Source organism: Dendrobates tinctorius, unplaced genomic scaffold, assembly GCF_039654945.1.
Source record: "Dendrobates tinctorius isolate UK_male_01 unplaced genomic scaffold, ASM3965494v1 ptg000032l, whole genome shotgun sequence".
Classification (NCBI taxonomy): domain Eukaryota; kingdom Metazoa; phylum Chordata; class Amphibia; order Anura; family Dendrobatidae; genus Dendrobates; species Dendrobates tinctorius.
The window spans coordinates 39,802,407-39,815,077 of record NW_027361700.1 but is presented as its reverse complement, the minus strand read 5'-3'; the positions used below and the strand labels follow the sequence as shown (position 1 = coordinate 39,815,077).

Below are 12,671 nucleotides of genomic sequence, written 5' to 3'. Positions count from 1 at the left end.
CCTATATCTCCTCCTATTACTCCATATAACCTCCCTATATCTCCTTCTATTATTCCATATAACCTCCCCTATATTTCTTCCTATTACTCCATATAACCTCCCTATATCTCCTCCTATTACTCCATATAACCTCCCTATATCTCCTCCTATTACTCCATATAACCTCCCTATATGTCCTCCTATTACTCCATATAACCTTCCTATATCTCCTCCTATTACTACATATAACCTTCCTATATCTCCTCCTATTACTCCATATAACCTCCCTATATCTCCTCCTATTACTCCATATAACCTCCCTATATCTCCACCTATTACTCCATATAACCTCCCTATATCTCCTCCTATTACTCCATATAACCTCCCTATACCTCCTCCTATTACTCCATATAACCTCCCTGTATCTCCTCCTATTACTCCATATAACCTCCCTATACCTCCTCCTATTACTCCATATAACCTCCCCCTATATCTCCTCCTATTACTCCATATAACCTCCCTATATCTCCTTCTATTACTCCATATAACCTCCCTATATCTCCTATTATTCCATATAACCTCCCCTATATTTCTTCCTATTACTCCATATAACCTCCCTATATCTCCTCCTATTACTCCATATAACTTCCCTATATCTCCTTCTATTACTCCATATAACCTCCCTATATCTCCTCCTATTACTCCATATAACCTCCCTATACCTCCTCCTATTACTCCATATAACCTCCCTGTATCTCCTCCTATTACTCCATATAACCTCCCTATACCTCCTCCTATTACTCCATATAACCTCCCTATATCTCCTCCTATTACTCCATATAACCTCCCTATTTCTCCTCCTATTACTCCATATAACCTCCCTATATTTCTTCCTATTACTCCATATAACCTCCCTATATCTCCTCCTATTACTCCATATAACCTCCCTATATCTCCTTCTATTATTCCATATAACCTCCCCTATATTTCTTCCTATTACTCCATATAACCTCCCTATATCTCCTCCTATTACTCCATATAACCTCCCTATATCTCCTTCTATTATTCCATATAACCTCCCCTATATTTCTTCCTATTACTCCATATAACCTCCCTATATCTCCTCCTATTACTCCATATAACCTCCCTATATCTCCTCCTATTACTCCATATAACCTCCCTATATGTCCTCCTATTACTCCATATAACCTTCCTATATCTCCTCCTATTACTACATATAACCTCCCTATATCTCCTCCTATTACTACATATAACCTCCCTATATCTCCTATTTCTCCATGTAACCTCCCCTTTATCTCCTCCTATTACTCCATATAACCTTCCTATATCTCCTCCTATTACTCCATATAACCTCCCTATATCTCCTCCTATTACTCCATATAACCTCCCTATATCTCCACCTATTACTCCATATAACCTCCCTATATCTCCTCCTATTACTCCATATAACCTCCCTATACCTCCTCCTATTACTCCATATAACCTCCCTGTATCTCCTCCTATTACTCCATATAACCTCCCTATACCTCCTCCTATTACTCCATATAACCTCCCCCTATATCTCCTCCTATTACTCCATATAACCTCCCTATATCTCCTCCTATTACTCCATATAACCTCCCTATATCTCCTTCTATTATTCCATATAACCTCCCCTATATTTCTTCCTATTACTCCATATAACCTCCCTATATCTCCTCCTATTACTCCATATAACCTCCCTATATCTCCTCCTATTATTCCATATATCCTCCCTATATCTCCTCCTATTACTCCATATAACCTCTCCTATATCTCCTCCTATTACTCCATATAACCTCCCTATATCTCCTCCTATTACTCCATATAACCTCCCTATATCTCCTCCTATTACTCCATATAACCTCCCTATATCTCCTCCTATTACTCCATATAACCTCCCCTATATTTCTTCCTATTACTCCATATAACCTTCCTATATCTCCTCCTATTACTCCATATAACCTCCCTATATCTCCTCCTATTACTCCATATAACCTCCCTATATCTCCTCCTATTATTCCATATATCCTCCCTATATCTCCTCCTATTACTCCATATAACCTCTCCTATATCTCCTCCTATTACTCCATATAACCTCCCTATATCTCCTCCTATTACTCCATATAACCTCCCTATATCTCCTCCTATTACTCCATATAACCTCCCTATATCTCCTCCTATTACTCAATATAACCTTCCTATATCTCCTCCTATTACTATATATAACCTCCCTATATCTCCTCCTATTACTACATATAACCTCCCTATATCTCCTATTTCTCCATATAACCTCCCCTTTATCTCCTCCTATTACTCCATATAACCTCCCTATATCTCCTCCTATTACTCCATATAACCTTCCTATATCTCCTCCTATTACTACATATAACCTCCCTATATCTCCTCCTATTACTACATATAACCTCCCTATATCTCCTTTTTCTCCATATAACCTCCCCTTTATCTCCTCCTATTACTCCATATAACCTCCCTATATCTCCTCCTATTACTCCATATAACCTCCCTATATCTCCTCCTATTACTCCATTTAACCTCCCTATATCTCCTCCTATTACTCCATATAACCTCCCTATATCTCCTCCTATTACTCCATATAACCTCCCTATATCTCCTCCTATTACTCCATTTAACCTCCCTATATCTCCTCCTATTACTCCATATAACCTCCCTATATCTCCTCCTATTACTCCATATAACCTCCCCTATATCTCCTCCTATTACTCCATATAACCTCCCCTATATCTCCCCCTATTACTCCATATAACCTCCCTATTTCTCCTCCTATTACTCCATATAACCTCCCTATATCTCCTCCTATTACTCCATATAACCTCCCTATATCTCCTCCTATTACTCCATATAACCTCCCTATATCTCCTCCTATTACTCCATATAACCTCCCTATTTCTCCTCCTATTACTCCATATAACTTCCCTATATCTCCTCCTATTACTCCATATAACCTCCCTGTATCTCCTCCTATTACTCCATATAACCCTCCCTATATCTCCTCCTATTACTCCATATAACCTCCCTATATCTCCTCCTATTACTCCATATAACCTCCCTATATCTCCTCCTATTACTCCATATAACCTCCCTATATCTCCTCCTATTACTCCATATAACCTCCCCTATATCTCCTCCTATTACTCCATATATCCTCCCTATATCTCCTCCTATTACTCCATATAACCTCCCCTATATCTCCTCCTATTACTCCATATATCCTCCCTATATCTCCTCCTATTATTCCATATAACCTCCCCTATATCTCCTCCTATTACTCCATATAACCTCCCTATATCTCCTCCTATTTCTCCATATAACCTCCCTATATCTCCTCCTATTACTCCATATAACCTCCCTATATCTCCTCCTCTTACTCCATATAACCTCCCTATATCTCCTCCTATTACTCCATATAACCTCCCTATATCTCCTCCTCTTACTCCATATAACCTCCCTATATCTCCTCCTATTACTCCATATAACCTCCCTATATCTCCTCCTATTACTCCATATAACCTCTCCTATATCTCCTCCTATTACTCCATATAACCTCCCCTATATCTCCTCCTATTACTCCATATAACCTCCCTATATCTCCTCCTATTACTCCATATAACCTCCCTATGTCTCCTCCTATTACTCCATATAACCTCCCTATATCTCCTCCTCTTACTCCATATAACCTCCCTATATCTCCTCCTATTACTCCATATAACCTCCCTATATCTCCTCCTCTTACTCCATATAACCTCCCTATATCTCCTCCTATTACTCCATATAACCTCCCTATATCTCCTCCTATTACTCCATATAACCTCCCTATATCTCCTCCTATTACTCCATATAACCTCCCTATATCTCCTTCTATTACTCCATATAACCTCCCTATATCTCCTCCTATTACTCCATATAACCTCCCTATATCTCCTCCTATTACTCCATATAACCTCCCTATATCTCCTCCTATTACTCCATATAACCTCCCTATATCTCCTTCTATTACTCCATATAACCTCCCTATATCTCCTCCTAATACTCCATATAACCTCCCTATATCTCCTCCTATTACTCCATATAACCTCCCTATATCTCCTCCTATTACTCCATATAACCTCTCCTATATCTCCTCCTATTACTCCATATAACCTCCCTATATCTCCTCCTATTACTCCATATAACCTCCCTATGTCTCCTCCTATTACTCCATATAACCTCCCTATATCTCCTCCTATTACTCCATATAACCTCCCTATATCTCCTCCTATTACTCCATATAACCTCTCCTATATCTCCTCCTATTACTCCATATAACCTCCCCTATATCTCCTATTACTCCATATAACCTCCCTATATCTCCTCCTATTACTCCATATAACCTCCCTATGTCTCCTCCTATTACTCCATATAACCTCCCTATATCTCCTCCTCTTACTCCATATAACCTCTCCTATATCTCCTCCTCTTACTCCATATAACCTCCCTATATCTCCTCCTATTACTCCATATAACCTCCCTATATCTCCTCCTATTACTCCATATAACCTCCCTATATCTCCTCCTATTACTCCATATAACCTCCCTATATCTCCTTCTATTACTCCATATAACCTCCCTATATCTCCTCCTATTACTCCATATAACCTCCCTATATCTCCTCCTATTACTCCATATAACCTCCCTATGTCTCCTCCTATTACTCCATATAACCTCCCTATATCTCCTCCTCTTACTCCATATAACCTCTCCTATATCTCCTCCTATTACTCCATATAACCTCTCCTATATCTCCTCCTATTACTCCATATAACCTCCCCTATATCTCCTCCTATTACTCCATATAACCTCCCTATATCTCCTCCTATTACTCCATATAACCTCTCCTATATCTCCTTCTATTACTCCATATAACCTCCCTATATCTCCTCCTATTACTCCATATAACCTCCCCTATATCTCCTCCTATTACTCCATATAACCTCCCTATATCTCCTCCTATTACTCCATATAACCTCCCTATGTCTCCTCCTATTACTCCATATAACCTCCCTATATCTCCTCCTCTTACTCCATATAACCTCTCCTATATCTCCTCCTCTTACTCCATATAACCTCCCTATATCTCCTCCTATTACTCCATATAACCTCCCTATATCTCCTCCTATTACTCCATATAACCTCCCTATATCTCCTCCTATTACTCCATATAACCTCCCTATATCTCCTTCTATTACTCCATATAACCTCCCTATATCTCCTCCTATTACTCCATATAACCTCCCTATATCTCCTCCTATTACTCCATATAACCTCCCTATATCTCCTCCTATTACTCCATATAACCTCCCTATATCTCCTTCTATTACTCCATATAACCTCCCTATATCTCCTCCTATTACTCCATATAACCTCCCTATATCTCCTCCTATTACTCCATATAACCTCCCTATATCTCCTCCTATTACTCCATATAACCTCTCCTATATCTCCTCCTATTACTCCATATAACCTCCCTATATCTCCTCCTATTACTCCATATAACCTCCCTATGTCTCCTATTACTCCATATAACCTCCCTATATCTCCTCCTATTACTCCATATAACCTCCCTATATCTCCTCCTATTACTCCATATAACCTCTCCTATATCTCCTCCTATTACTCCATATAACCTCCCCTATATCTCCTCCTATTACTCCATATAACCTCCCTATATCTCCTCCTATTACTCCATATAACCTCCCTATGTCTCCTCCTATTACTCCATATAACCTCCCTATATCTCCTCCTCTTACTCCATATAACCTCTCCTATATCTCCTCCTCTTATTCCATATAACCTCCCTATATCTCCTCCTATTACTCCATATAACCTCCCTATATCTCCTCCTATTACTCCATATAACCTCCCTATATCTCCTCCTATTACTCCATATAACCTCCCTATATCTCCTTCTATTACTCCATATAACCTCCCTATATCTCCTCCTATTACTCCATATAACCTCCCTATATCTCCTCCTATTACTCCATATAACCTCCCTATATCTCCTCCTATTACTCCATATAACCACCCTATATCTCCTCCTATTACTCCATATAACCTCCCTATATCTCCTTCTATTACTCCATATAACCTCCCTATATCTCCTCCTATTACTCCATATAACCTCCCTATATCTCCTCCTATTACTCCATATAACCTCCCTATATCTCCTCCTATTACTCCATATAACCTCTCCTATATCTCCTCCTATTACTCCATATAACCTCCCTATATCTCCTCCTATTACTCCATATAACCTCCCTATGTCTCCTCCTATTACTCCATATAACCGCCCTATATCTCCTCCTCTTACTCCATATAACCTCTCCTATATCTCCTCCTCTTACTCCATATAACCTCCCTATATCTCCACCATTACCTTATATGATATTTTGCTATAATGTTCTTTATCCTTTTACCACAGAGTGGATGGATCTCAGATTCTCTATTATGACGTAAATGTGAAGAGATTGCACCTTCGAATAGTTGTGACCAATGCCCCTACTCCCACCTCCTCTGCTGATGACGCTCATGAAGCCATATTAAATGTCACGTTTCCGAATGAACTTATTTTTGCTGCAGTGCGTCCAGTAAGTAGTAACACCACAGATTAGTGTAACGCTATATCACTAGATCTCTATACTAATTTCATTGTGTTATTGCTTTGACAGGTTGGCTCTTGTGTCTTTGAAGGTGCTGTGTTGTGTCTGCTCGGGAACCCTTTCCGCAGGAATCAAAGGGTGAGTAGTCTGTCTATAATCTTACTGTTTCTCTGACTATTTCCAGGTTGTTCTGCCATGTTTTTTTTATCTATTGTTGTACTTTATAGGCTGAGATTGACATCACATTTGAAGCATCTGGAATTGACTTGAAGACCAGAGAGGTGATAACTGGACTCCAGTTGTCCACGTAAGAAATAGCCACAGAATTTGGGACTAAACAATGTAAAAACGAAGGTGCAGTGTCTTTAGAAGTGGAATAAACTCGCTGCCAATAGGTTGTGACTGTCACTTGTAGCCAGAGCCCTGTGGCACCTAAATAGGTTTTGTGAGCACAAAAAAAAGTTTTGAAAAACAATCTGGCTGTCGTTGTAATGAGTCTGCACTTACCTTTACTTTATTTTTTGCTTCGATTGATCCCCCTCCAGCCATCCTTGTGGTTTGATTGTTTAAATCCTGTCTTCATGACAGTTCTCTTTCTCTGTGCTTCCAGACTACATTTTCCAAGAGGCAGAACTGTATGTGTCCCACAGCTCTCTCACTCGCACCCTTGGTGCTTGTCCATTCCATCTACAAGGCACCATCCTGAGACTCCTATTCAGTCTCAGGATGGATAAATTGCTGCACACTCAGTCACTCCCCCTATGTCATCTCATGTGTGCTACCCTGAGACTCTCCTGCAGGCAATAACGTTACAGGTGCTGACACTGGCGGCAGACAGGTTCAGTCTGCTGGGGGGAGTAACGAGTCATATAATGTAGTTGTTTATTGTAATGTAATCTAGCTCTCCTGAAGTCCAGCAGCAAACTCAATAGTTGACTGCTTACTATTCATCTCTATTGAGCCAACACTGCCTCCGTTGCTTCTGCGCTCCCTTCCAGTGAAACTTGTCGAGGGTCATAGGTCATTGTCCACCATGTCATCACATTCACAGCACACTGCAGAGCTACTGTCTGGGTACTGCTTTCTGCATGTAGAACTTTGCTTGACTGATAGCCGGCATTCCATTCAAAGCACAGATGGGAAATCTCTGTAGTCTGTGCTTTGAATGGACTTTAACTCGAAGCAAAGAGTTAGAAGTCACAGTGCAACATGTGACCGTTCAGGAACAGAGCTGAATTTTACCAGCAAGTACATTTGTCTTCATTTCTCAAAGGCTTTACCATGTTTTAATTATCTGTGTGCCCCTAAAACCCCTTTAACAAAGAGCTCTGCACATTAATCTTCACCCTAGTTTTATTTGAGAGAGAACTGAAAATGAATGACAGATTTGCCTAATTTTCCCTGAACGTATCAGGGAACTTTCAGATATGTACTACCTATTGGTTTTATCTGTTATAGGGGTGTCCGCAGACAGTCTGTTTTCCCATAAGGCTAAGTTCCCATGATGAGTTTTTGGTACGTTTTTTTTTTACGTTGAGTATTTTTACAAAATATGCAAGTAATCTGTTTCATTTGATGGGTGCAGAAAATGTACAGCATCAAAAATTCACCAAACATTTATTGTGGGAACATAGTCTAAGAAATTGTTGACAAACCCTGTAAAAGTGGACAGACCCTTTAAATCTAAGACCTTCTTTATAATAGTGACTTGGGGTAATTTGTAGCTGGTTACTGAGGTCACATAGGAGTAGAAGCATGAATAGTAAAATGTGGGATATCTTAAAGCTAAGTTTCTCTGTGTTTTCCTTTCAGTTTGAGCGAACAGGGCGGTCTGGAGGAGGAATATGCCGAATTCTTGGTAGACTACACATTAGAGATGTCATTATCTGTGTAAGTACTCCCTAAAATCTACTGAATTTTACAGGGTCTGGACGGAGCAGAGTTCCCCTCCAGTAGAGATCTACTGTATGATAAATGTTACATGTGTAACTTGTGGCTGCCATAGTGGAAGACGGTGCAGCAGTGGGTGTGCACTTTACGGCTGCTGGCATGTTGGAAGACAGTGCAGCACTGGGTGTGTGCTTTACGGCTGCTACAATAGCTTCCTGTTGTGAGTTCATTTTCCCCTTCGTCACTGAGGTCTGGTGAACTCCCTATTCTGGTAAAGGAAGGTAATGAGCCTGATTATCAGGCACCTGAGCCTAATGAGGATGACTGGCTGAGTGGAGTCACGGACTGGATATAAGGCTGCCGACACCCTTCTGCCCTGCGGGTGATTTCTCTGGGGACTTCTAGGACACCAGTCTGATTCCTGCTCCTCTAAAGCTAAGTTTTCTGCTTTACCTGTTAGCATTTGTGTTTTGTTTTTGTTTTCCTTGCTTTTCTGGATTCTGCCATTCCCTGCCTGGGTGAGCTGAATCTCCTTTTGCCTGTTGCTCTGTCTTCAGAATATTCCTGAGGACTGACATAGCTTTTTTGAAGCCTAGCGTCTTCAGGGCCTTTTTCACTGTCAGTCTGTTGGCTCTTATTTTCATAGGGTTTTTCACGGATTGCAGACAGCAGCCTTCCTGTCCTTACCTATCTAGTTAGCTTGGGCCCCGTCTTTGCTCAGTCTATCTTTCTGTCTGTGTTAGTGTTTTCATCTTGCTTCACCGTCATTATATGTTGGGGGCTGCCTATTGCTTTGGGGTCTGCTCTGGGGCAGTTTAGATTTCCCCTTTCTTTCTTTAGGCCTATTTAATTCTCCGGCTGTGATCGAGGGGTCTAGGGCATCGTAGGAACCCCCCACGGCTACTGTTAGTTGTTGTGGATAGGATCAGGGGTCTGCAATCCGATAGCTGCCAACCTCTCTGGTTTTCTGGACTTAGCTAGCATTTCTATTTTTGCCTCCTACGGTGAGTCAATCATAACAGAATCACCCGCCATACCGCAGATCCTAGGGTACTCTATAGCAGGAAAGAATTGTGTTTAAAAAAAAAAAAAAAAAAAGTGTGTGTATATTCTTTCCTCTATATCTCTGAGGCCGTAGGGGGATTTTTTTTTTCTCTCAATGGAGATAAAGCAAGTGTCTGATCGTGTGGAGCAGCTCGCTGCGGAAGTGCGGGGAATTTCCGCCTACCTTGCTCGTTCGCATGCTGTTGAACCAAAGATCCCTACACCTGATGTATTTTTTGGGGATCGATCTAAATTTTTGAGTTTCAAAAATAATTGTAAATTATTTTTTGCCTTGAAGCCTAACTCGTCAGGGAGCTCCGCGCAGCAGGTTAAAATTGTCATCTCCTTGCGTGGCGATCCCCAGGATTGGGCGTTTTCTTTGAAACCAGATGATCCTATTCTGACTAATGTGAACGCATTCTTTCAAGCTTTGGGGTTGTTGTATGACGAACCTAATGCTATTGATCAGGCTGAAAAGACCCTGTTGGCATTGAACCAGGGTCGAGATTCTGCAGAGTTGTACTGTCAAAAGTTCCGAAAGTGGGCGGTCCTTACTACCTGGAATGATAATGCCTTGGCTGCTCTCTTTCGGAAGGGTTTGTCAGAAGCCGTAAAAGATACTATGGTGGGATTTCCTGTTCCCCCTGGTCTGGACGATTCTATGTCATTAGCCATTCAGGTTGATCGGCGTTTACGTGAACGCAGGATTGCACGAGAGGTGTTGCCACCGGTTGAACAGACGTCTGAACCTATGCAATGTGATAGAGTTTTGTCTAAGGCGCAACGTCAGGAGTTCAGAAGGCGTAATAAGCTGTGTTTTTTCTGTGGAGATGCCTCGCATATTATTTCTGTTTGTCCTAAACGAGAGAAACGCTTTGCACACACGTTTTCTGTTGGTGGTGTTCAACCTAAGTTTCTTCTGGCAATTACTCTGATCTGCTCCCTGTCCACATTTTCCGCCAAGGCTTTTGTGGATTCGGGAGCAGCGCTAAACCTAAAGGACTTGGATTTTGCTAAACGTTGTGGATTTCCGATGACACCTCTGCAGACGCCTATCCCTTTGAGGGGGATTGATGCTACTCCTTTGGCTAAAAATAAACCTCAGTTTTGGACCCAGGTGGTCATGCGGGTCGCCCCAGACCATCAAGAAAACTGCAGATTTTTGGTGTTGCATGGTCTGCATGATGCCGTTGTTCTGGGGTTTCCCTGGTTGCAAATTCATAATCCAGTTTTGGATTGGAAATCTGTGTCTGTGATGAGTTGGGGTTGTCGGTGTGCCTTTAGTGAGGCTCCGGTTTTTTCCACCTCTCCTCAGTCGCATGATGTTCCTGACTATTTGGCGGACTTTTATGATGTATTTAGTGAGAATGAATCTGCGTCCTTGCCTCCTCATAGGAGTTATGACTGTGCAATCGAACTAAGCCCGGGGTGTAAATTTCCCAAGGGTCGGCTCTTCAATTTATCTGTACCCGAGCACGAGGCTATGCGGTCCTATATTAAGGAGGCGTTGGAGAAGGGTCATATTAGACCATCCTCTTCACCCTTAGGTGCCGGGTTTTTTTTTGTGGCCAAAAAGGATGGTTCTTTAAGGCCTTGTATTGATTATCGTGCCCTCAATAAAAGTACTATTAAATATCAGTATCCGTTACCCCTGATTTCGGATCTATTCTCTAGAGTTAGAGGTACTTGCTGGTTTACTAAGCTTGACCTCAGGGGGGCGTATAATCTTATCCGCATTAAGCAGGGGGATGAATGGAAGACGGCGTTTAATACTCCGGAGGGACATTTTGAGTACCTGGTGATGCCTTTTGGGCTCACTAATGCCCCTTCTGTCTTCCAGTGCTTCATGAACGATATTTTCCGAGACTTTGTTGATAAATTTTTGATTATCTATCTGGATGATATTTTGATCTTCTCCAAGGATTGGGATTCTCATGTGGAACATATTCGGACTGTGTTCCGGATCTTGAGGGAGAATTCCCTGTATGGCAAAGGATCGAAATGCCTTTTTGGAGTACAGAGGATTTCATTTTTGGGATTTATTTTGTCTCCGTCAACTATTGAAATGGACCCGGCCAAGGTACAGGCCATTTATGATTGGGTTCAGCCCACTTCTTTGAAGGCCCTCCAGAAGTTTTTGGGTTTTGCTAATTTTTATCGGAAATTTATAGCAAAATTTTCTAGTATTGCCAAGCCATTGACTGATCTGACTAAGAAGGGTGCTGATGTGTTGAATTGGTCTCCAGAGGCTGTTGCTTCCTTTCAGGAGCTGAAGCGAAGATTTACCTCCGCCCCGGTTTTGCGGCAACCTGATGTCTCACTCCCGTTCCAGGTAGAGGTGGATGCTTCTGAGATTGGTGCAGGAGCTGTTTTGTCCCAAAAGGATCCTGTAACATCTAAAATGAATCCCTGTGCTTTCTTTTCCCGAAAGTTCTCTCCATCTGAACGTAACTATGATGTGGGGAATAGGGAACTGTTGGCCATGAAATGGGCATTTGAGGAGTGGAGACATTGGTTGGAGGGAGCTAAACATCAAGTTGTGGTCCTCACTGACCACAAGAATTTGATTTACCTAGAGTCGGCTAAACGCTTGAACCCTAGACAGGCTAGGTGGGCCTTGTTTTTTACACGTTGATTTTGTGGTCTCTTTTCTTCCTGGAACTAAGAATGTCAAGGCAGACGCACTCTCTAGGAGTTTCTTTGCTGATTCTCCTGTGGTGACGAAGCCTGCTACCATCTTAGGCGAAGGGGTAGTTCTTTCTGCCATCTCGCCCGATTTGAGACTTGCTCTGCAAGAGTTCCAGGAGGACAAACCTGAGCGTTGTCCCAGTGGAAAGTTGTATGTTCCTGACCAGTGGAAGAAGAGAGTGATGTCTGAAGTTCATTGCTCTGCATTTGCTGGTCATCCAGGTATTTTTGGTACTAGAGATCTGGTGAGTCGCTCTTTTTGGTGGCCCACCTTGTCTCATGATGTCAGGAATTTTGTGCAGTCCTGTGGGACTTGCTCCCGGTCTAAATCTTGTTCTCGCTCTAGTGGGT

The 12,671-nt window shown here is 41.7% G+C and overlaps 1 protein-coding gene across 2 annotated transcripts in view; it reads left to right on the top strand.

Moving 5' to 3' along the window:
- Positions 1–12,671, top strand: part of ITGA3 (integrin subunit alpha 3) — a 109,992-nt gene that overhangs the window by 81,955 nt on the left and 15,366 nt on the right. For both annotated transcript variants that reach the window (XM_073572812.1, XM_073572813.1), the window contains exons 15-18: positions 6,521–6,686; positions 6,768–6,836; positions 6,926–7,005; positions 8,511–8,588. In XM_073572812.1, the coding sequence (XP_073428913.1) occupies positions 6,521–6,686; positions 6,768–6,836; positions 6,926–7,005; positions 8,511–8,588 (393 nt within the window). The remainder of the gene's footprint in view (positions 1–6,520; positions 6,687–6,767; positions 6,837–6,925; positions 7,006–8,510; positions 8,589–12,671) is intronic.